The sequence below is a fragment of the Schistocerca piceifrons genome, chromosome 8 (assembly GCF_021461385.2).
Source record: "Schistocerca piceifrons isolate TAMUIC-IGC-003096 chromosome 8, iqSchPice1.1, whole genome shotgun sequence".
Taxonomy (NCBI): Eukaryota; Metazoa; Arthropoda; class Insecta; order Orthoptera; family Acrididae; genus Schistocerca; species Schistocerca piceifrons.
Window position 1 is genome coordinate 252,249,963 of NC_060145.1, and position 26,671 is coordinate 252,276,633.

Consider the following 26,671-nt stretch of genomic DNA (forward strand, 5'->3'; position numbering starts at 1 on the left):
AATCTCAGTGAGTACCTAGTGGAAGACCTATGTCAGTTGACTGACACCTCCATGTACAAGGGGCATTCAAATGAAACCCGGTCACTGGTGTAAAGTAACGGTAATGATTTTATTAACTTAAAAATGTAGTAATACCCAGTACACATACTCAAAAATAGTCACCAAAACTGTTGGCCTATTTATCCCATTGCAACACTAGCCAGTCGATTCCATCCTTGAAGAAGCTAGTAGGCTGCTGTTGGATCCAGGCCTGGACCCAGTCACACATTTTGTCATCTGTTGCAAATCAATGTCCGCAAATAGCTTGTTTTAGAGGGCCAAACACATGAAAGTCACTTGGTGAAAGGTCGGACTGTATGATGGATGTTCCAGCATTTCCCACTGAAACTGCTAGTGTCATCTTCACCGCTTTGGCTGTGTGGGCGGGTATTATCATGCAGGAGGATAACGCCATTGGACAACATGCCACTGCGTTTCGACTTGATGGCTCTTCTAAGGTACTGTAAAGCAACTCGATATTGCTGGGCATTGATAGTGATTTCCCATTCCAGGAACTCTACAAGCAATGGGCCCTTGTGGTCAAAAAAGGAGGGCATCATGACCTTACCAGAACTGGTGTGCATGGCCTTTGATTTCCTTGGAGGTGGTGAAGTCGCATGTTTCCACTGCTTGCTTTCCAGTTCAAAACGGTGATGCCATGTTTCATCACCTGTGACAATATGTGACAGAAAGCCATATTCCTCCTCATGATAACATTGCAGATGACTCAAAGACAGCGCCATTTGAGTATTGCACAGTTCAGTGGTCAGTTGGTGGGGAACCCACTGGGGCACAGATTTTTCAAAAGTTCAAGTGTTGATGCATTATGGTGTGGGCGATGCCCACGCTAATACCCAGTAACCAATGGATCTCATCCACAATGATTCTGCGGTTGTCCAAAACTAAAGCATTCACTTCCACAACCATGTCCAGTGTGGTGACATGATGAGTCTGTCCAGGACAAGAATCATCTTCCAGTGACTCATGCCCCTCAAGGAATTGTTTGCACCATTCCACAACACTTGAATGACTCGGACTGTACTAACCATACACAGCCTTCATCTGTCAATACAATTCACGGCCTCCAACTCCCTCCACCACCAAAAATCAAATCGGTCCTCATTGTTCCTGCTTGCTTGCTTGCATATTCAGTAGTGGACAGTAGCTTGTGTGACCACCTTCTCTTCAGCTTGAAACCACACTGGCACTATGCAACATCAAACAGTATGCACGCGTCAGTCTCTCTACCAATAGATGGCGCCACCATACCTGCAGTTATAAGTTTGCCACCTTTCTTATAAGGCAAATGTAGGTGCACTGCCCAGGTTTCATTTGAATGAACCCCATATAAACTCGCCAGAGAGATCCCATCCCAGAAGTCTAACATAAGCTCCAGTCTGTGCTTAAAACCTTAGGCCCTTCTCAGAACCTCTCCCCTGAGTCCATTTCCGTCCTTACCCCTATGACATGCCACACACCCACATTCAACATGCTCCCCAAAATCTGCAAACCCAACAATCCTGGATGCTTTATTGTAGCTGGTTATTGTGCCCCCATTGAAAGAATTTGAGCCTTCGTTGGCCAACACCTCCAACCAACTGCCTGACATATACCGTCTCACATCAAAGATGCCAACCTCTTCCTTCACCATCGCCATCCCATCTCCTGGATCCCTAATTGTCACTGTTGATCACAATTTCCTAACACCAACATCCCTCATACCTATGGTCCTGCCACTACTGAACATTACGTCTCCCATTGTCCTTTTGCCTCCAACCCATTATCTCATTCCCAATACACTTTACTAACTGTATCCTAACACAAACTACTTCTCCTGTGAAGGGAAGCTATACAAAGAAGTCCAAAGTGCAATCGTGGGCACCCGCATGGCACACTTGTATGTGCCTTCTAGAGGAAACCTTCCTAGCCTTCCAAAACCACAAACCCTTGGTGTAGTTCAGAGTTATTGATGATACCTTCATGATTTGGATGCAGGGCCAGGACACCCTATCCTCAATCCTTTACAACCTCACACCTTTTCTCCCGTTCACTTTGCTGGTCCTCCTCAATCTTGTGTGCCACCTTCCTGGACACTGACCTCCCCCTCTCTGATGGCACCGTCCACATCTCTGTCCATATTAAACCCATCTACTAGAAGTATCTGCATTTTGATAACTGCCATCCCTTTCATGCCAAAAAAATTCTCTCATACAGCCTGGGCACATGGGGATGGCATATCTGCAGTGACAGAGCTCTCTTGCCCAGTATGCTGAAGGTGTCACCCAAGGTTTCACAAATGGGCACTGTCCACCAGACGTAGTCCATAAACTCCGTGCCATTTTCCCACACATCGCCAATCCTCCCGCCACCCCCAGGAGCCAACTACAAAGGAGTGTTCCCTTCATCACCCAGGACTGAAACAAATGAACCACATTCTTCATCAGGGCTTTGATTGTGTATCATGGTGCTCTAAAATGAGGGAGGTGATACCAAAGATGCTTCCCACCAACCGTACCACTCTAAATCCCAACCTGTTGACACAGGGATCAAATTCTTGTGGAAGACGAAGTGCAAGACACGTCCAATCCACACACCCAGCACTTCCTATTCCATTCCTGTTACAGGGTTGTCCTACCCCTTAAGAGGCCAGGCCACCTGTGAAAGCAGCCACGTCATATACCAGCTCCACTGCAACCACTGCACAGCTTCTTATACTAGTATGACTACTATCTAGCTGTCCACTAGCATGAATGACTACAGCCAAACTGTGGCCAGGAGCATAGTAGACCACACTGTGGCACAATATGCACCTGAACGAAACATGATAGATTTCAATGGCTGCTCCAAGCCCAGGCCATCTGGATCCTCCCCTCCACCACCTGCTTTTCTGAACTGTGCAGATGTGAGTTATACTTGGAACACATTCCCCCACTCCTGAAATTGTTCTTTTGTCAACCTACAGTAACCTACCCTCCCTGCCCCCTCTGCCCAACAGTTTCTGCCCCCTCTGTCCTATCCTCTCCTCCCTGTTCACATCCACTCAATCTAATGGTGCATCACCATCTGCTGATGCACCTGCCTGTCTTTCCCGTTTTCTGCTCCTCATTGCATCCATTCCCACCACTCCCCTCCACCTACCTGCCTCACAGCCTCCCAACACTGCACCTGGCAGGATTGTCATGCCTTCATGTAGCTCTTGCATTTGCCACCAGACAGCTCTTCTTTCCTTCTACATGTACCCTGATAACGCTCCCCCTTCCTCGCCCAATTCCAGATTGTTACTTTCATTTAATGTGACAGTTATACACCAGTCCAGGCTGCCGGAGATGGCAGTTGTGTGTGTGTGAAGTGTGCTTGCTCACATGAATGTGTGTGTGTGTGTGTGTGTGTGTGTGTGTGTGTGTGTGTTTTCTGTTCTCAAGAAGGCTGTGACTGAAAGCTAAATGTGTAACAGTCTTTTCATTGTAGCTGTCTGCATCTCAGTGGGTCACCTTTCTGGTGGTTCCATCTGTCCGTTTCGTAATATTGTTGTGCCACATTCTTACATTTGTAAGTCTCAATCGAAATAAAATAAAACAATTAAAGAATTATCTGTTACAAGTGTTACCATAGAAATAATGGACTTAAGTGAAAATCACTCTTTTTACTATCTACAGTGAAGCTCAGCAATACCATTACACACATTGAATGGTACATATAATTAATGTGGGAATAAAAAAAAAACTGAATGTGATAGATTACTACAGTGTCTTTGCATTATATCTAATGACATGAAACATGTCTCCACGGTTCACAAAATTCAAGAAATTGTGACTGGATTCATCAAACATACACGTTAAGATGATTTTAAAAAAATTTTGATTGTTTTGCAGGCCAATTAAAATCAACTTTTACGAAAATGATTTTAATACCAGTGCTGGGTGGTCATTCTTTGCAACTAGCTACAGAAAAACTGAGTGTGGTGGCATAGGACCAACAGTTATAAGCAGTTAACACAAAAGGAAATTTTACAAAGATCCTTAGGAAATGAAATATTATCTGCAGCAGATTACTTTGTTTTGTAACGTTAACGTCACCAAAGTTAACATTTATTTAATTTCTGAAGAGGCTGTTAATCATTCACCTCTAACCTTGCACAACACTTTGCAGAACTTCAAACAACTCCTGGAACAAAAAGTATTCATTGTATTAAACCAGTTAACAGATGGAGCATTCAGTTCATTATTATTTTGCAAGTTCACCCACTGAAATCTCTATGTGCTTGTAGAAGAGTTTACCAATAAGGAGGTTATTTATGTGCTAGCGTGCTGTAGCAAGTCTAGTCTGCAGTTTTTGTTTGTGCCATGTGACACAATTTTTCTCAGGCCAAGGCTGCAAAGATGCAGATGTATACTTGGATACTGCCATTCACATTTATGTAGTACATGCTTACTTTTCTATTCTTTCTCTTCCACAGCCCTTCATCCTACAATTTACTGACTACAACAGCTTATTGCTAGAAGTGCTCTGTAATTTGAACCTTGGCTTGTAGTTAATTATTATTTCCTTAGCATTCTCTCTCTCTCTCTCTCTCTCTCTCTCTCTCTCTCTGATGAAGGCATGGAACATTTTTTTTTTTTTTTTTTTTTTTCTGTGTACCGGCCACTGTGGCCGAGCAGTTCTAGGCACTTAAGTCTGGAACCACACTGCTGCTACGGTCACAGGTTCGAATACTGCCTCACGCATGGATGTGTGTGTGATGTCCTTAGGTTAGTTAGGTTTAAGTAGTTCTAAGTCTAGGGGACTGATGACCTCAGATGTTAAGTTCCATAGTGCTTAGAGCAATTTTTCTCTGTGTCATTCATTGTATGACTGCCATATAAATACATAAATGACTCCTGCACTTGATTTGTTAAATGTGATTCTGTGGATGGCAAAATAGTTTATCAGTAACATCAACTCAAACTAATTAAAAAATTGTTTGACTGGTTTGTTGCAGGGTGGAAGGGAGCATGGAGTTCCAATTCTCATATCTGAACTAGACCCTGATGGACCTGCAGCAAGATGTGGCAACCTATATGTAGGTGATGCAGTGCTGTGTGTTAATAGTATTGATCTCAGACAGGTATGTCTACACCATATTTTTTATTGAGAAAGCGTTTTTAATAGAGAAAAATGATTTTATGTTTAAATGTGATAGTCTGGAAACTGAAACACTGTTATTGTCACTCTCTCATACTTTGCTGTATTTTCATTCCTTATAAATTCCAGCAAGAGAATTTCAAATGGAAATTTTACATATGAGTAATGGCAGATGAAAGGGTTGTTCAGTCATAATTAGTAAATACTGTTCATTGGAAATAATACAATTTTGTCATCACTACTGTCATGGTTTTCAGGTGCCTTCTATAAATCTCCATTGATGTCAGTTTCATGAGTCATGCACCTAATACTGAATTTGCTATACATACCAATTAAATTTGCTTATGTGGGTACCCCAATAATGAGAGGACATAGCATAGAATGTATTTTTAAGAGGTGTAACACTTCTGCTACCGTTCCCAAGTACTAAAAATTTTCAGAGTCTGATTTTTAATTTCATATTTCAGCAAAATAATGGTTGTATTGCAGTGTTTTAAAAGTTATGTGAGAACAAGAAGCACGATATGCCTTTTTCTTATCTTTTATATTGGGGTTGTTTTTCTTGAAGCTTTATTGCAAGGTGATGATTTGTAGTTTCCATTCTTGTCCTGGATTTTTCTTAATTTTTATATGCTTCAAGTGAAATTAGTGATGTTATGTTCAAACAAATTTCGGGCTTGCAGCCGGTCGTCGTTCAATACTTCGCACGATATTTCAACTGGGCACCTGCCAGTCATCTTCAGGTGAGCTGTCGCAGACTGGTGAAAACGTCCTCCATTCCGCAATACATAGCGTACTGTAACTATTCTGCGCATGCGTCTAGTTGAACCGCACTGCCCACTGGCAGCGCCCTCGCTGGTGGAATAGCGGAACTCAGTCGCCCTTTGCGTTGCTGTTTGCCACGGCCGTCGACGCACTCTGTCGTGTTCGATTTGAGCAAATCGTGGAGATGATGGGATTCCATGCACTGTCCAGCTGGTAGCCGCTGTCACGGTTTAACAGATTTTCCGCCAGTCGTATTCCTACGGATTCTTTAATAATGGAGTCCCAGAAAGACGTTGCTGTGGACAAAATCATTGTTTTCTCATACTCCATTGAATGTCCAGTAGAAATACAATGTTCAGCAATAGCGGACTTGCTTGGCTGCAAAAGGCGGGTGTAACATTGAAGTTCAGTGCAGCGTTCTTTCACGGTGCGTGTGGTTTGACCTATGTAAGCCATACCACATTGACACGGTATCTTGTAAATTCCAGCCTTAAGTAGTAACAGATTGTCCTTAACTGATCCCACAAGGTCCGCAATCGTCGATGGTGGGTGGAAAACCTGAAATTTTCGGAGAATTCTTACTATTTTAAACGAAGTGTTGCCAACAAAAGGAAGAAAAGCTAAAGATTGTTCCGGCATGTTCTCCTCTTTATTCACTTCTTGCTTCTTAGTTTTAACTGTTAGTGCCCTATTAATCTGCCGGATGGAATACCCATTTTCACTGAATACTGTCTTTAGATGGGCGAGTTCTTGAGGTAAGCTATCCAGATCTGAGACAGTATGAGCTCTATGAACAAGTGTTCTAAGCAAACTCATGGTTTGCGATGGGTGATGGCAACTCTATGCTTGCAGGTACAAATCAGTATGAGTGGGTTTCCGGTAAACTGAATGCCCTAGAGAACCATCATTTTTCCTTCGAACCAGGACATCCAAGAAAGGCAAACAACCATCTTTCTCTGTTTCCATGGTGAACCGGATGTTGCTACGAATGGAGTTGAGGTGATGTAGAAACTCCAGTAATTTATCTTCTCCATGAGGCCACACTATGAAAGTGTCATCCACATACCGCCAAAAAACTGTTGGCTTCAGGGCAGCTGATTCAAGCGCTCTCTCTTCAAAATCCTCCATAAAAAAGTTGGCCACCAAAGGAGACAGGGGGCTACCCATGGCGACACTGTCAGTCTGTTCAAAATATTCTTGATTAAGCATAAAATAAGTTGAGCAAAGAGCGTGCCTGAACAAAGCAGTGATATCAACAGAAAACATGTTACCAATCAGTGTCAAAGAATCTGCAAGAGGAACTTCTGTAAAAAGTGAGACCACATCAAAACTTACTAGAAGGTCTACACTGCTAAGACAAAGAGCCCCCAGTCTATTGATAAAATCAGCTGAGTTTCGTATGTGATGTGAGCACTTGCCTATGAAAGGTCTCAGTAAGGAAGCGAGATGTTTAGCTAAATCGTATGTAGGAGCTCCAATGTTGCTCACTATTGGACGCAGAGGTCAAACCACACGCACCGTGAAAGAACACTGCACTGAACATAAATGTTACACCCGCCTTTTGCAGCCAAGCAAGTCTGCTATTGCTGAACATTGTATTTCTACTGGACATTCAATGGAGTATGAGAAAACAATGATTTTGTCCACAGCAACATCTTTCTGGGACTCCATTATTAAAGAATCCGTAGAAATACGACTGGCGGAAAATCTGTTAAACCGTGACAGCGGCTACCAGCTGGACAGTGCATGGAATCCCATCATCTCCACGATTTGCTCAAATCGAACATGACAGAGTGCGTCAACAGCCGTGGCAAACAGCAACGCAGAGGGCGACTGAGTTCCGCTATTCCACCAGCGAGGGCACTGCCGGCGAGCAGTGTGGTTCAACTATCAAGTTTTCGACGCATGCGCAGAATAGTTACAGTACGCTATATATTGCAGAATGGAGGACGTTTTCACAAGTCTGCGACGGCTCCCCTGAAGATGACTGGCAGGTGCCCAGTTGAAATATCGTGCGAAGTATTGGACGACGACCGGCTGCAAGCCCGAAATTTGTTTGAACAGTCAATTCGCCAGGAAAATTTTAAAATTCGCAGTGATGTTATGGTTTTGTTGGAAATTAATTTCTTCAGTATTTTTGATATTGGCATTATTTTATTTAATGTGAGCTAAAAAATTTGGTTTTTTAACCACACAATTGAACTTTATAATTACACTTGTATGGCTTTGTTCTAGAACTGTGTGGCTTTTTGATACAGGGTCCCGCCAAAATTTGTCACAGATATTTATAGTTACCAATACATAACAGAGATTGTATATAAGACAATGAGAACTGCAGGTAGGAATATCAGTAATGTAGGAAGAGAGAGATTGCTACTTATTGTAAACATTACACATTAAGTTGCGGGCAGACACAATTAAAAGACACTTACACATAAGCTTTAGTACCCAGCATTTTTTGGAAAAAGAGAAACACACACTATTCATTCAAACTAGCAAGCAAACTCGCACACACATAACTGTCATAGGCTGTCTTATTAATCTGTGTTCAAATGTACATAAATAACAATGAAATAATTACTTAGAACATTTCATATTATGATTAGAAAAGTATTCTTTATTCTTTTGTCAACAGCTTTTTGGATGTGGTACAGAACTTGCATAAGCATTATGTATACAACTGCTACTCAAGAATGGACAGTATAATAATATAAACAAACTCTACACATGAAAATGATGAAATTAGCTGATAAATATCACTTTGCTTTGACAAATGGAGGGTCTGATACCTAACAAAATGAACTCCCATACCTCGAACTGACACCTCTAGAAACATTACTGAGGGCTATCTGAGAAGGAATCTGTGTTTGGCTGCAATAAAGTAACTTATGCGATAAGTCTTCTTTTAACACTCTTGTATAACTTTTCTATGTAATCACCATTCAGACTTAACTATTTGTCACTCCCTCAAAGTAGTTATCTAAGCTCTTTGCATAAAATTCTAAGTTCCATGAATTTTTTGTCACTTACCTATATGAACTCATTGGTGGCTACTGAATGACAACCACAAAACATTTTTCCATTCATCCTTAAACTCATCATTAATGTAAAACACCTTCATTTATCACCTTTGAGCTATATACACCACAGATTTTGTGATGAATGTTAGCAGGTTGAGATTCTTTGGCCACTAAACATGGTATTAAGAAATGGATTTCACATTTGGTGGAATTTTCAATTGCGGTGCTCATTTAGAACAACTGTTGTAGTTGAACCAGCATTCATGTGACTTTATTGCTACCACAACTCTATTGCCCCCCCCCCCCTGTCTCCTCCTCCTCCTCCTCCTCCACAGCTTCCCACCCTATGTCAAAATGGAGGTGTTGCTTTCCAGATGGTTCTCATATGTTTTTGAGAGGCTTGGTAATGGGTGCTAGACACAAACGCACATAATTGTGTATGAGGCGTATTAGCCACTGACCCTCCTGATGATTAAAGTAAATATACTGGAAATAAATGGTGCCCAATACTGTTATCTTGCAGTGGAAAAAAAATTCTGATAATGACTCATTACTATTTAAACACCGTTTTATTTATAATCTATACATGCTGACTTTTAGTTCCTGAATTCATTGTCAGTTGCTGTGATTGTTGTTTATACTATCTCAAGAATGATGGGGTCATAATGCTCCAGTATGTGATATTTCTTAGTAGATAAGTTCCATAACTGAAAGTCCATGAAAAGCCATTGACCTATTTAGGAGGGTGAGTTAGGAGGAACATGTAGAAAACACTGAAAGGGAGCATTTTTGTGGAGAATAAAACTGTTAGGTGAAAGGTTCAGTAATAATTCAGTTCCAGTTATTATTTTGTGGCCATGAACAGTAAGCCTGTTTTTAACAAATAACTGGAACCATTAGTTAAACAGAGAATGTAACTGCGTTAAGAAATTAACATCATGGCAATGTTTGCCATAAATTTGGACCTGTTTTTGGCAATGTTCTGGTGCTTTGACATTTGAATACCATCATATAAAAGTCAGCTGTCTCACCATAATCTGTGGCATTTATGGTACTGGAATTATTTCATTATAAGCCTTGCATTGCTTTATGACCTATTGATTTTTGTCCATACTATCACTTTGCCACTGTGTCAGTGAAATGATTCATGGAAAGGTGTTTGTCTGTTTCGTGTTCTCTCCCCCTTCTGGGCATATATATATGAAAGTAAATCAAAGCAGAACAAAAGTAATGAGAATTAGCAGAAATGAGAACAGTAAGAAACTTAACATCAAAATTGGTGATCATGAAGTAGTTGAAGTTAGGGAATTCTGCTACCTCCACAGCAAAACAACCCATGACAGACGGAGTAAGGAGGACATAAAAAGCAGATTAGCAGTGGCAAAATGGGCATTTCTGGCTAAGAGAAAGCTATTAGTGTCAAACGTAGGCCTTAATTTTTCTCCACAGACTTGGTGAGGAAAGGAATACACGGAAAACACTGACTGGAAGAAGGGACAGGATGATGAAAAATCTGTTAAAGCATCAGGGAATAATTTACATGGTACTAGAGGGAGCTGTAGAGGGTAAAAACTGTAGAGGTAGACAGATACTGAAATACATCCAGCAAATAATTGAGGACATTGGTTGAGAAGAAATGGTTGGCACAGGAGTGGAATTCATGGGGGCTGCACCAAACTAGTCAAAAGACTGATGACTCAAAAAAACCACTTCTTCATCCATGATGACGTGTTTTGACATGGTGGAGTTACATTGCTGATTGGACAGTCAGTACTGGCTTGTGTATACATAAGTCACCTCCAGAGAAGCAACTGCTTTTGGTTTGGGTTGATATTCTGAGCCATGTTGCTGCTAGCAGGGCAGTAAACAAGAGGTAATATCTGCCGCAGTTTATTTGAATACAATTAGATGCCAAAATCAAGTTATACCTTGTTATAGAACTTGTCACATCATACCCTAAAATTTTTCAAATAAAATCAGAAAATAACACACTAAACTATTTAATTCCAGAACAAATATAAAGTTAAACAATGTAAATTTGCCCAAGGAAAGGAGACAATATTTACCATATCTTACTCGTAGAAACCATCCCAGAATTTTCGAAGAGTGATTTGGGAAAACAGTAGAAAACCCAAATCAGACAATTGTGTCAAATGAAGCATGAATCCTTTATACAAGGAAAGATTTTTCTATCTTTGAATTCATTTTGGTGGGTTACAATTGTATCATCAGCAAATAGACCTAAAGTACTTGTACATGGACAATACAGTCTACTATTTCATTCATTCTAGTGAATTACTTTCCAGTAACACAGTGAAACGTGTCTAAAATATCACTACAGGGAAAAGAATCTTATCAGGAGAAAAGTCTAAAAATCCTGTGATTTCTCATAAGCTGTTTTGTAGATGTCCATGGAAAATAATGGTCCCAGTGTAATGCACACTATTTTGGATATATTTCAAAACGTGCTCATCACCTAAAACATTGATCATCTGTGCCATTATTCTTTTTGAACACTGCTGTTTCTCTTAAACAAGTACACATTGTCAGACATGCATCTCATGAGTTGGTAGGTGCACTTTGGTACCAGTGAAAGATCATTAGCTTGTTAAACAGAGACCTACCGTAAGGCCTGTGAATTATCAGCACAAATGGCCTGCTTTTGGTCTAAAACTTTTCTTTGTGTATGAAAGGATTTACTTCGATATTATCTCCTAAGTATTTGAATTTCAGCTCTTGTAATGGCTTCTAAATGTGTCCCTCTACAAAAGAGCCTTCACAAGTTGCCCTGATCTTTTCAGAATTCCTGCTAGTATTGATAAGTTGGTGCTCAGTCGAAAAATTGCACTCCACTGGCATTTTGGTTTTACTCATTCTTTGACTGACCTATGAATGTCTGAACAGTGACTCCATGCCTTGGATTTTCACTGTATGTGTTTCTGGAAACCCTGCTGGCTTTTTCCTGCACAAATGTAGGAAAATGATACGCTTTTCTTTATGCTGAAATGTGTTGATTTACTATAAATGTGTATATTTGGTTCATATAGTATGGTTTATGAATGAACTTGATTAATGAAAAATTTCTTTGATAGGCTTGCCACCAAGAGGCCGTGGAAATCCTATCAGCCCAAACAGGTGATATCACTCTTGAAGTACAATATGTATCAACTGAAGACAGTGATGAAGACAACTCCCTGGGAGAAGATTTATATGGATTTCGGTAAATAACTTACTTAAAATATGTGAACTCTGTTGAAGGATAACAGAAATGTTTAGTAGATTATGTACAACAGCCATAGAAAATATTTTGACTGTATTTCTAAAACTATCTACATGTTTTTAATAAATTTAGTATTTTGTCTCTCCCCTCATAACAAAATATTGTAATATAAATACAAAATTGACCATGTATTATGCAGTAAATTTTTTAGAAGCCAGTCTCATTTATTGCCTGCTCTTCTAATTGTGGATAAATTAAATTAACTGTCAAGTACACAAACTGCATACTACTGAAATCAAATTAGTAACGCAGTAGAATATGTACCCCACCAAAAAAATCATAGACTGGCCCACTGGTAAAGATAAAAATTAGACATTTCTCAATTAATGATTCAAACAGCACTATTTCACAAATTTTATGTATACTGTTTCATTACTGTAAAATATTGACACTTGTAATTTACCTTTCTTTTTGTGAGTTCATCATGCTTTCTGTTAGGCAGTACATGATCTATAGCTGCATACATTGCTGACCAGTACTTGCCTTAAGGAGGCAAAACATTTAGCACTGCAGATACACAGATTTAAAAGTAATAGTACACAAAACAATCGTAGCTTTTGGAGCTGTTAGTTCCTTCTGTGGTAAAGAAGAAGGGATAAGTTCTGGAAGATTAAACAGGAATGACAGAGCCTTACTTTTTCAACTTTCAAAAAGTTCAGTTTCCATGCCATTATTTTGTTCCAATATAAAATGTGTGCAGCATTTTAGCCAAATCAAACAACTGAGTGACAATCTACAATGACCTTGAAGTTCTGAATTTTTCACTCTGAACATCATTTCCAGATAACTGTCTATTTCAGGTAATTGTTTTTTCACTTTCATTTGAAATTAGTTTTAGACACCAGTAATGGACAATAATGTGAGTTTTCATTAGCTTAATTAACAAGTGAGCTTTGTTTCTAGTAGTACATGATTTTTCTGTTACTAAGATAACATGGAAAAAATACCAAATATTCTCCATATGAACTATGTTAACTGATTTTTCATAAATAATTGTAGGTTAACTTACACTTCTGTAGCCTAAATGTTCAGTAACAATAGAGTGTAAGACAGATCTTGAAACATCCGGAATTTCCACAGACAAAGCAGTTATGGTGAGCCTACAATTTTCTTTAACCATTCTGTCAACTTCTTCAACAAGGTTGGCTGTAGCGACAGACTTGCATCCTCGGCCCCTTCATCGTGCGAGTCATTTCGGCCATCTTTAAACTTTCGGCACCATTCATGCACAGCACCATCAGTCATGAAGTTATCACTGTACACTCAGCTCATTCTCTGATGAATTTCTGCTGCACTGTTCCCTTCTACTTGCAGAAACTGAATTACACTTCTTAATTCACACTTGGCGGGAGCAACAATAACGGCAGCCATGTTTACGTTGCTGTAGTGCAATGCAGACTGTTGCCTTGAGGTCGGCAGTGGCGGAGTGTGTAGTGCGAGAGTTGCGCAGTAGCCTACAGTGCATGTCCACTTTCGACTGCTTGCGTAGCTTCTGTACTAAACAATCGGAGGCCTTCATATTATTGTTAGTATTATTGTTATTATGTTCTCTTTGTGGGTGATTTTTCAGTTGTTGTTCCAAACAATTTGTCTTGCTGACGCAAAGTGACATCTGTAGTGTGTCCTTCCTAGATTTATAAAATAGCATTAGCTTATTCTGGTAGTTCATCACAGAAATTAAGAAATCATTTTTATATCTCTGTTATTAGCTATTTTCCAAACAAATCATTGTAGTTAAAGTACTTTCAAATCAGAAAATTTTAAACTTTTTTCCTACAACTTAAGAGCCATAAATCTACAAAATATGGCAGCACAGTATTAGCGACCCAGAGAGTTTCTCTTTCATGGCAAAAAGCACAGTTTCCTAATAAAAGGAATTACACTGGCATTGATAAATTAGTCAAACTCTATGATGAAAAGTAAGGTTTACAAATATATTGGACTTGAACTGCAGACAAGAAAAATTGAAATGAAAGAGATATTTTGTGAAGATGAGGGACCATCTCTTTTACATAGCTGTCTGGTTCCTGTGGAATAGAGGAAATCCTTATTATCATTTTTTTCTTCACAACATTTACACATCAAAAAGATTGAGTGACCTCCTTGTTGGTGCAGATAAAAAACACAAGGAAGACAGATCATTGAAGTCCACACTTTGTAAACTGCCAGGAGCAACAGGACTTATGAAGAAATGGAGCAGCGTTTTACCATTCATCTGCTTGTTTCAGCAAAAACAGATAATTCAACCTCAGTGACTGTAAAGAGTTAGTATTGCAGTTTGATGGAAATCTGCTCCCACCATACGGAGGTGTTGAAAAGATTGATAGATGCAGTAATAATATCTTCAGGAGAAGAGCTTACTGAAGAGTCGAAAATTGGGTTATAATCCACAAAATTTTGAAGCTTTTGTGGCCACTTGTTGCCAATTCCAGGGTGAAAGCCCTGCTTTAGGCACTGTATTGAGATAAATCAGCAAGCAATTCAGGTTGACTAAATAGTACCATTGTAAAGAAAAAATTGTTTGGTCATGATCTCTTGTACTTTCCTTACTGTCACCACATTTTAGTTATTTTAGAGAAGCTTTTTCTGATGCTTTGGTCCTGACATGATGCTTTCCAAAAGATTCAGAAAAAACCTTGGTAGAACACAACAGTTATATTTACTTAACTGGCAGCATTGTAGTATATGATGTTGTCTGCTTTATTGTTCTTGGATTGCTTGAACACTACTTTCCCGCACTGAAATAACAGAAAAATGGTTACAGAGAACTTTTGGAGCTAAATAACTGTTTCTGGAACAACAGGCTATTGTTCTGCATTTCATTAGTTGTAAGCCTATCCTGTTGTTTGGCAAAGGCATTCAAGATATTGAGCTATTTCAAGATCATTTTCAGTTATGGGAGGAATAACTCTTTAAGAAAAATGTATATTTTTCTTGCTCAGATTTATGTACACACTTCATCATGAGGCCCTGTTAATGAGTCAACAGAAAACTATCAGAATATTGATTGGATAATTGATAAGGTTGCTGTGATAAGATTTTACAACTATCTCTGGTACATAGTTCATGAATCTGGGACTCTGTCCTTAGGTGTGTTGTGGTAATAATAATTACGGTAAATATAGTAAAAGCTATGCAGCAAGCAGATGAAGCTGAACAAGATGGAAGGAAGAAAGTCGGCTGAACACACACAGTCTGCTTTAAAGAGATTTTTTATTTTGTACAGACTTTGAGTTCTCATCTTTTGCCACATTTGGTACAAAATCTTTCTTCAGGAGATTGTGCATCATAACTGACTCCTGCAACAAAATCCCTTTAGCTCCTGCTTGTAACAGTGGAATTGGAAAATATCAGAAAAGAGAGTCATACTCAACCAAGATTTCAGGAGTAATCTCTCAAAAGTTGAAACTGAGGCATAACTTGTTTCCCAAACGGTTGTTGGAGAACGTATAAAGTATACAGCTGCTACCATATTCTTTCTTAGGAAAAAGAAAAAAATCTTCAGTATCTGTTTGCTCACATCATGTTTTGGTTCAATAGAAGTTGTAAATAAAAATACATTTCTGTTAGAGAAATATTGCTTATTATAAAATGATACAAAATTTTCTTGAATTTTTCACATTTTCAGGATATTTTGGAACATATTATGTGGTAAACTGTGTTCAGCATGGGGTGTTTTTTTTTTTTAAACAATTGCTGCAATGCCCTAGATGTGTTCCCATCTATTCATCTAACAAGTAGAGGGCCACAGGCATGGAACTGACTTTTCAACCATTACACTATGCTGCCAGTCTCTAACCTATTTGGGGTGGGGGTGGTAGTATGGAAGACTTACGTGTCAATTATAAATATAAAGCGTTTGGAACAGTTTCAACCAGAATTGGTGCACACATGTATACCCACCTTAAAAAAACTTGCTGTCCGACACCCCTAGCAGTCTTAGGGATGAAGCGGAGAATAGGAAAGGGGTTGGGGAGGCACATGTGATTGTAACTCTGGAATACATGGAGAAATAAGTACACACATTAGTACCACTAGATAATTACTGTGAGGGTAACACAGCCCTAAAATCCGTGTTTATGTGTTTGGTGTGAACAAATAGTGACATGTAAGCTGAAACCAAAGGCTCCATTAAATTATCATTCACATACTTCCCATGTTACCATTTATATTCACTAAAAAGAAGTCCATTAGTCCCGAACACATCCTGTTTAGATAATCAAATTTTGTGTTATATTAATACTGCAGTGAAATTGCAAAAGTATTTTGTGTATAATTTATATACTGAATTTGTATGTTTTAAATGATCTAACTAAACTAAATTTGGTTTTGCAATGTATAGACAGGTTTAATTGCTATTCCTAACTAATATAAGATCAAGACAAATAAATAACTGGGCAGTGGCATGTAACCAGCTAATTTTATTTAATAATCAATCAAAATGTTGTTTTCTTGCACTTACACCACTCATAGAAATAATGTCTATGATTCATTATGCATTGATTTTATCTTACTTTATTGGTGTTAAGCCAAATTTGTGTGTATTGAAAGTGTATGAAAATTGAATCAAAATTGTCATAAATTTTGAGCATATTCTCCTCTTACACTGTTCACAATTAAAGTGCATTTTCAGATTACTGAAAATACTTGTGCAAAATAAAATGTTTGGTGTACTTGTCATTTTAGATAGATAGCGGAACATGTATCACATAAAGAAGGATCACGAATTTCAGCTGCACAACAGATGTTGACATTGACCAGATAAATTATTAAACATGCATCTGAGACAAGATTATGTAACTGAGACCAAATAATCATAAGAAAATCGGTATAACAGTTAATGAAACTTCCTGGCAGATTAAAACTGTATGTTAGACTGAGACCCAGACTTGGGAACTTTGCCTTTCATGGCAAGTGCTCTGTTGATTCAGCTACCCAAGCACAACTCACAACTCACTTAATGTCTGCCCAAGGTTTGTTGGGGTTGTTTTGGGGGAAGAGACCAAACTGCAAGGTCATCGGTCTCATCGGATTAGGGAAGGACGCGGAAGGAAGCCGGCCGTGCCCTTTCAAAGGAACCATCCTGGCATTTGCCTGGAACGATTTAGGGAAATCACGGAAAACCTAATTCAGGATGGCCGGATGGGGGATTGAACCATCTGCCCAAGGGCCCAGACAGATGTAGGTAGTAAATTTTTCACTCTTGGCTACGTTTTTGTTGGGAGTCATTAACCAGAAGTTGCAACAAAGTTGCCAGTTTAGTAGAACAAGACAATAATTTTATCAGGATACACTGTTTAGAAAAGTGAGATCCCACATCCGGATTTATTATAGGTTTACTGAGAGCTAGTTACAACACAATTTACAACAAATTGTCCATGATGATGCATCATATCTTTTATATAAATTTCCTACAAAATTCTGAATGATAGAATGCAAACATTGGAATAAGTTTTGCAGTCTTCAATACCAAGAGATGGCACATACATAAAAACAAGGAAGCGGAAGCTGTTGTCATTGAGGTTCTGTATTCAATTATCCTTATACAGGGTAAATCTACACAAAGTTTTAGATAGTAATTTGATGGCACTGGTTTTATCTGTGGAGAAAATACTTGTGAGTAATTTGCACTGATACAAGTTTCTTCCACTTACGTATTTATCAATTACATTTATTTGTTTTCGTCTTTCTACCAGTATAAGGAAACAGGGTCATTTTGTAATGTAAGTGTAACCATTATTTGTAAATGAAATAAGTTTTCCTGCACAGAATATGTTTAAATTATGTGATCTCGTGCAACAGCCCTATATAGGCAGACACATTCATTGTATTTAATTATTAAAAATTAATGGGACAAGTCAAGAAAGTTTCACACGGTATGTTTCATCATTTGATAATTGCAACAGAAATGAAATAACTTGAAAAATACCTTGTTGCAGGTACAGATTTTTTGATGATGAGGTTCTAGATGGAAGCGATCCTGTCACCCTGCATCCATTACAGAATGGTTATATCAGCTATAAAAATAATACTGATTGTGCGTTAATAACAACACCTACTGCACCAAGGACACCAGAATCACCAAATGAACAAAACAGGTGAATGCATTTACTGGCAGAAGATCAATAACTGCATTTTCATACTTACTAAAGAATAAAAGCAGACACTGAGAATGACTGTTATACAGTAAAACTTTGTTTATACGTTTTTCAATGACTACAGGAAAAAAAATGTATAATTGTGAAAAATGTATATGTGAAATAATAGCACCATACTATCAAATTAATTCGTAACATAAATGAAAAATCTAGTAAATAAAAAGTTACATTCTACATAACTTTATATAGGCTTACTAGCTACCATACTGAACAAAGATATAATGAAAAACGTAAACCTCTACACAGAAGAAAACATCATATTGTAAAAAAAAAAAAGGTCCATAATTTTTGCATGTTTTCTCTTTGATGTGGCAATAGCTTACACTGTCCCCTCAAAATGGGATAACTCTGTCATTATTTTATCAGAAACACTGTGGCGCATCACAAATTGTTTAATTATTTATAATGCATTTACTGCATTGTTAAACATCATGGAGGAATGCTGAGGCTCTTCTGTGTCATCCTCATGATCAGTTTCGTCCTCTTCCAGGTCCTGTGATGACACTGAACTATCTCAGCGATAGTTGTGGGTTCTGTAGTGATGAGGTTTTCATCAACGTTCACATAATCCTCAAATGGTGCCTGCTCTTATTTCAGTAAATATACTCAGTATGATCATTTCCACCAAGATCATGGACTTCATTTTCAAATCCGGTTTTTTGGAAACAGTTCCGAATGGTATAGTCTGAAACTGTGCCATGAAGCTGCAGTGTAGTACAGCGCCTATCAGAAGAAGCAAATTCATTAATAATTTCTCAAAGTGTTCTTTGGCTCCGGTATCACAACATGAAATAAATGGCAAGTAAAACTCTTACCTGTAAAATGTTTATTTTCATTTCTTCCTTTTTTTCAATGTTTACACACCTGATGGCATGCTGCACAATCATTTTGCAATTGTGCAACTTGAAATTATGTATTACTCCAAGGTCAAGTGGCAGGGGCTTACTCGTGCAATTCGCTGGAAAGAATTCCATGGTCACATTTCTCAAACAGGAAGTAAGAGGAGGATGTGCTGCACACCTGTCTGCAAACAATAATACTTCTGTCCTGCTGCACCCATTTTCACATCATGTCGAAGCCATTTTTCGAAAACTTTTGTCGTAATCCACAATATCTTGTTACTAGTGTATTTTGTGGGAAACATGACAGTGTCCTTAAAACAATGGGGCTTGGCAAATTTGCTAATCGTAAGTGGGGGGAGCTTCTCGCTCCCATCACTATTAGCACATAACAGCACTGTTACACGTTGTTTACATTGTTTGTCTCCGTGGCAATTCTCGGCTTTGAATGCCATTGTGGGGTCAGGCATTATATTGTAAAACAAGCCTGTCTCATCCGCGTTGAAAATGTTTTTAGGAGCATATTGGGATGTCTGTTCTTTCAAACAGGTTTCCTTCCAGTCTCTCACTGTTTCGGGATCGGCACTTTTGCTTTCGCCACATACCTTCTGACAGCTGATGCCATGTCTTACCTTAAATTTGTACAGCTAACCTGATGGAGCAGGGAAAATTTTCCACACTGAGTCGAATTGCAAATTCTTTTGCATGTTCACAAAGCATTGGACCACTAAGAGGAAAGCCTTCTGCTCTATGTTGTCTGAACCATTGCAACAAACAATCTTCCATGTCCTCATATTTCCTGCCCTGAATGCAGGTTTGCTTACTAGTAGAAATTCCGAACACACATGCACAAATGCATCTCCTTTGCCTTTGTTGCTATAGAATTTAAAGTAGATGCAGAAATTCCTAATTCCTTAGCAATGTCCACTCGCTTTCAATTACTGTTTTCCTTCACAACTCTCAAAATTTGTAGCTTTTCATCAATAGTAATGCTTTTCTTTTTTCTTCCACTCATGTTACCAGTTCTCAAAATAATTAGAAATACAGTACTATAGCCTATACAGTATGAGGTGTGATGTGTTTCGGGATTCCCGAGTGACATGCAACAATTCTTGTCCAGTTGTGCCATAGTTCAGCAGAAGTCTTGTAATTTTGGGAAAACAAATGAGTGCTATACCTACTACCAGCCTTCCCTAAGGCTGTCACCATTACCGTAATAGTAAGCTTCGTGCGTTATACTGTACTTCCCAATACTGTACAGTCTCTGTATAACGTCTGGTTTTTGTGATGACTCTATAATTGCAGTTTATACTGTTGTTGTGTATCTGTAAAACAATCTCAAGTGTGTCACATTAAAAATTAAGTGTTAGTTGGATTCGGATGCTCGCAACAAAGTGATTTTCTAGTTGGCAACCGTGGTGCTGTGTTAACAGATGGAGCTTAGGCCAGTATTATACTATCAAATTTTCTTTCACAATGATCTTTGACGTGGCGCAAAAGGGGGATTTCACTGTCATCAAATATTTCCTCAAAGTTCCTTCATAATGGCCTATAACAACTTAATACTATTCTCTGCAGTTCAATTTTACTTACGGCATCGGCAGTGTAGTGTGCTGATGTTGGCAACACCATCTTCATATAATTCAAATGTTTTGTTATGAAATGTTCATTTTATGAGTATAACTAATTTGCTGAGCAGGCAAGGGTTCATACAAGAATCCGTCAAGTGTAGAGCAAGAACAGCTTCAATTATTTACTTTGTGGTGAAATGAATCCCCAGCAATGAATGGTCATTGCCAACATCAACACACTAAGCCACCGATGCCGTAAGTAAAATTATACCTAGTCTGTAGTTGACTGCACTGCAGTTGCATTGTCATTGCATTTGCAAGAGAAACAGAAGAAAAGGAAACATACTTGGGTGAAGCTGTGGACTTCATGGCGAGATGAAAAAGATATTAAAAAAAAAATTGCTACAGAAGCTGCAAGCCAAGGATGTAAAGTTGCATGAAAATCCCCTTGGGAATGGACGAGAGTACATTTCAATATATGCTCAAGAAAGAGGCTCCTCATATTATGAAGCTGAACACACTCCTCAGAAACGCTACATCCACAAAAGACAGACTTAACATAACACTGTGATTTCTAGCTGCTCTAGTTTGCAGTACTGGTATAGCACTCTAATATTGCAGTGCACATTGACGAAAATAATACCAGAAATGTTTGAAGCTATTTATAATGCACTAGATATGTGAAGGCAAATAAATTCAATATGTACTGCAGTCATGAAGAATTTTTATTTCCATAGAAGTTGTAGATTTTCTCCTTTATATTCTCGGGGGTATATCTTGGCCGTACTTCACGGCTAATAGCATCAGCAATTTTTTTATAGTCCTCACTTTTTATTCTGTTTTTGTACTCGGGATGTCGTAAGCTACACAGTGCTTCATCTGCCTCAAATATTTCTATTAATTTCATTATATCTGTGATGCACCATGTAAATCTGGGAGTCATATTGATAAACATTGTGTGTCAGACAGCTGCAGCGATGCTAGTGCTCCAAGTGGTTGATTTCTCCATGCAATAAACATAAGGTGAACACTTCCTTTGATAAGAACTCTAATGCGAGGCGCTAGAGTTGATCAAAGAAAATTTGACCAATGCCTAACTTCGACAAAGTTCCTTATTACACTATCAAATTTTATTATAGTCTAATATTGGCCTTACCAATCCACTTCTCGGCAACCAACTCTGAAACACTGCATCATAACTTGTGCACACTGTGATAATTCGTCAGGGGGGGAGGGGGGAGGGGGGGGGGAAGAGTATAAGTGAGAAAAACATATAAGTGAAAAATGTATAAATGAAGTTTTACTTTATATGGATTTATTATTACTGTTATTGGCAGTGAACTAATGCAGGGTATTATTCTTGTCACATAAGTAAGATTGTATGATTTATGATTTTTGTTGTGGCAGGTCATGACCACAGGTATTCAGCTATACATACCAGGAGTAATGTAATAGTATCTTGAAATATTATTGGCACTGTGATTGCGTGGAACTAACTTAAAAGGTATTATAAATTTTTGTCTTTTGTAGTCCTTTTACATAGCTTGAATACAAAGACTTAGTGTGAAATTGGCAAGATTTTTTGCTTTCAGTAGGTGTAATTATATAATTCTTCGATCTACTCCATTATTCTGCTGTCAACTGAATCCTCACCTAATTGTGCCACATCACAAAAATAGTGACAGGAAATCACAATGAACAACTGTTTGTTGATTATACATTCCAGTTACACACAATATATTATAATCTTGCCAGAAATACAATATATGCAGTTTGTAAGTAACCAGTGACCAGATAAGACTGCAGTTTAGAGTTAACTTAGATAATGAAACTAAACTTCATTTGAAATGGAATTACTCAGAAAACAAGTGTGGAGGATGCTTATCCAGGTGTACATGAAGGCAGTTGTGTGTTACTTGTAGTGATACAAGGGACGAGGATTAAGGGTTATGTTTAACGGCAACACAGTAAACAGGCAAATTGTGGAATTTATTGTGACTGTTTGTTCTGGGGAACTTGTGCATGCGGTGATAGGAATGGAGGGGAACAGGTTGGATTCATGTGAAAATGTCAGAGATGAGCCTAAGGATGTGACCAGTTATTGGTGTTTGTAAGTGAAGGTGTTGACAAAGACTGTCCACTCACAAGCCACTGCAGTTCATCACAACAGTGGTGTGGGCTTTATCTGCAAGTAAGGTGTAAGCAATGATCTTTGACAAGTAATCAAAATGTCATGGGTCCTGGGTATGAACCTTGCTTAAATTTTGAATACAAATCTCCAGCAATGGCGGTCAAAGACTTCCAGCGGAAGAAGCCACCCTCATTCTGCCAAAGGCATAGTCAAAGAGGGTGGAGGAGCAGATAGAGGTTCAGGTCACTATCTTGCCCTTGCAGTGGCAAAATGTCCTAAAAGGTGGAAAAGTCAGCAGTTACCTATGGCATGAGGATGTAGAAGGTAACGGAAACCACTACATTAAATTCGCGCAGTTAATATGCACGGGATATGTGACTGGTAATTGAAAAAGTGTCATGATTATCTCTCCATTGGAACAAAAATCCAGACTCAGCCCCCCCCCCCCCCATTTGGATTTCTGGGAGGGGACTGCCTAGGGGGAGGTGACTATGAGAAAAAGGTGAAATAACCAATGAAACAGTTACGTTCTGTGAGGCAGGGCATGGAATGTCGGAAGTTTGAATTTGGTAGGTAAGCTAGGAAACCTGAAAAGGGAGATTCTAAGGCTCAGTCTAGATATAGGGGGGGGTCAGTGAGGTGAAATGGAAAGAAGGCAAGGATTTTTGGTCAGACAAGTATAGGATAATATCATCAGCAGCAGAAAATGGTATAATGGGAGTAGGATTTGTTATGAATAGGAATGTGGAGCAGAGAGTGAGTTACCATGAACAGTTCAGTGATAGAGTTGTTCTCATTAGAATCTACAACAAACCAACACTGACAGCAATAGTTCAGGTATATATGCTGACATCATTAGGAAAAGATGATGAGAGAGAGAGAGAGAGAGAGAGAGAGAGAGAGAGAGAGAGAGAGAGTGAGAGTGTATGAGGATATTGAACAGGTAATTCAGTACGTAAGGGAAGGTAAAAATCTAATATTCATGGGGGATTGGAATGCAGTTGTAAGGAAAGTAGCAGAACTAATGTGTGCAAGAGAATATGGGCTTAGTAGTAGCAATAAGAGAGGAGATAGACGAAGTGAGTTCTGCAATAAATTTTCAGGTATCACAAGGGGAGGGGGAAGGCCAGGGGACATGGGAAAATTTCAATTGGATTACATCATGGTCAGTCAGAGGTTGCGAAATCAAATATTGGATTGTAAGATGTACATAGGAGGTGGTATGGAGCATAATTTGACTTTAATTAAGAGTAGCATGAAGTGTAAGAGATTAGTCAGGAAGAATCAGTGCACAAAGATGTGGGCAACAGGAGTAGTTTGGAGTGATGAGATGTGCTTGAAGTTCTCTGAGACTATAGATACTGTACTAATGATAGTTCAGCAGGCAGTTCAGTTGAAGAGGAATGGACATCTGTAAAATGGACAATCACAGAAGTTGGAAAGAAAAACAGATAAAAAGAAATCACTATGAAAAACCATCAGTAACAGAAGGAATACTTCAGTTGATAGAGGAAGGAAAGAAGTACAAAAATGTTCAGGGCAATTGAAGAACACAGAAGTACAAGTCACTTATAAACAAAATAAATAGGGAGTGCAGGGTAGCTAAGGCAAATTGGCTGCATGAAAAAAGTGAAGGAATAAAAAAAAAAGAAGTGATTGCCAGAAGACTGACTCAGAATAAAGAAAAGTCAAAATGAATTAAAAGCAAGGGCAGAAACATTAAGAGAGTGCAGTAGAAATTGCAATGTTATATGCAGAGGAGAGAGAGGACAGGTGGAAAGAGTACATTGGAGGCCTCTGAGGGAGGGGCCTTGTCTGTTGATATGACAGAAGTAGAAATAAGAGTTGATAGGGAAGAGACAGGGCATCCAGTAATAGAATCGGAATTTAAAAGAGTTTTGGAACATTTAAGATCAAATAAAGCAGAAGAGATAGACAACATTTCAAAGGGATTTCTAAAATCATTAGGGGAATTTGCAACAAAACAACTATTCACATTTGGGTGTAGGGTTATGAGACTGCTGATATACCAGCAGACATCCATGCATGCAATTCCCAAGACTGTAAGAGCTGACAAGTGTGGGAATTATCACACAGTCAACTTAACAACTCATGCAGCTCAGTTGCTGACAAGAATAACATACAGAAAAATGGAGAAGAAAATTGAGGATCTGTTGGATGAAGATCAGTTTGGCTTTAAGAAAGATAAAAGCAACAGAGAGGCATTTCTGATGTTGGGACTGATAATGGAAGCAAGACTGAAGAGTAACCAAACACGTTTAGAGGATTAGTCGACCTGTAAAAAATGTTCACTAATGTAAAATGATGTACGAGATGTTTGAAATTCTGGGAGAAATAGGGATAAACAATAGGGAGAGATGGGTAATCTGTACTAAAGACAATTAATTGTTTAATGTTGTTACCAAAAATCTCAAAAAGTTCTTGACTGATTTACTTCAACCTTGTCTTTTTTCCCCTTTCATTTCAGTGACCCCCACTATATCTAGACTAAACCATAGCATTTCCCTTTCCAAATTTTCTAGCTTCCCTGTAATAAACAATTGAATGGACATAAGCTACAGATTTTTCAAATATATGTAATACATATATGCCATATAGCAGGGAAACTTTGTTAGCAAAAATCTTGAAAAGTTCTTGAGTGATTAACTCTGAATATTTACGTGATGCTCTGATAAACGTTCAGACAGACATAAGCTTCATATTTTAAAATACATGTAGTATATAAACATATGTATAATATGAAAAGGAGAAAATTGTTAACAAAAATCTCAGAAAGTCCTTGATCACTTCACTTCAAATTTTTACATGATACTCTATAAATATTCATATGAACATAGACCACATATCTTTTTAATAAAAAATATACAGGTTTTATGTTAAAACTGGCTGTGAGAAAGAAAACGCTGTGCTGTGAACCGAAAAAGTAACTGTGTTATCAGGGCATTAGACAAATCATTTTTTTCTGTAAATATTCTTTGTGTGTGTGTGTGTGTGTGTGTGTGTGTGTGTGTGTAAAATTTTAAACAAAAATTGTATATACAACAATATACGGTTTGTTTTCTTCCTCACAATCGGTTTTAAAAGAAAACAAGAAAATTGCATTTATGCCTTATGTATAGACTACTACTACAGAATCCGAATCATCTGAAACTTTGTAATCTTAGCTGTTCACATTAAAACTGTGCAAAATACCGTCATAGAAGCTACCATCCTCATAGATCCAGCTGCTGGAGAGGTCTCTCTCATAAGCTGTATATCAATGATCCCAGCTGATTTACCCACTCATTTTAAGTAACTAAAATTCCCAATCAAAGTATTGTTTGGTTTTAATAACAATACTCAAGGCTGAAAGTTAGAGAGAGGGTTGAAGAGGAGATGAACAGAGAAGAGGAGGGAGGAAAAGGACATAGAAAGGGAGAAGGGGGAGATGGATAAAGAAACAAGGGAAAGGGGGGATGGTGAGAGCTGTGCAGGAGGAGGCAGATAGAGGGAGGGTAGAGGCGGAGATTAGAAAATGTGTCCAATTCCAGTACTTACTGAGCAGTTGTGAAGCAATGCCAGGTTCGCCAGTATACAATATGTGCAGGAACCAGGAGTGAACAACAAGACTGGAAGACCAAGAATGAAATGCTTTAGTTAACAATCTATTCAATCTGTACATCCATCAAAGAAGTGAGGATGGAAATAAAAGAAAAGTTCAAGAGTGGCATTAATATTCAAGGTGAA

The 26,671-nt window shown here is 38.5% G+C and overlaps 1 protein-coding gene across 1 annotated transcript in view; it reads left to right on the forward strand.

Moving 5' to 3' along the window:
• LOC124712248 overlaps positions 1 to 26,671 on the forward strand; it is a 108,896-nt gene that overhangs the window by 67,622 nt on the left and 14,603 nt on the right. The window contains exons 6-8 of the mRNA XM_047242543.1: positions 5,018 to 5,143; positions 12,038 to 12,165; positions 18,165 to 18,323. Of these exons, the coding sequence (XP_047098499.1) occupies positions 5,018 to 5,143; positions 12,038 to 12,165; positions 18,165 to 18,323 (413 nt within the window). The remainder of the gene's footprint in view (positions 1 to 5,017; positions 5,144 to 12,037; positions 12,166 to 18,164; positions 18,324 to 26,671) is intronic.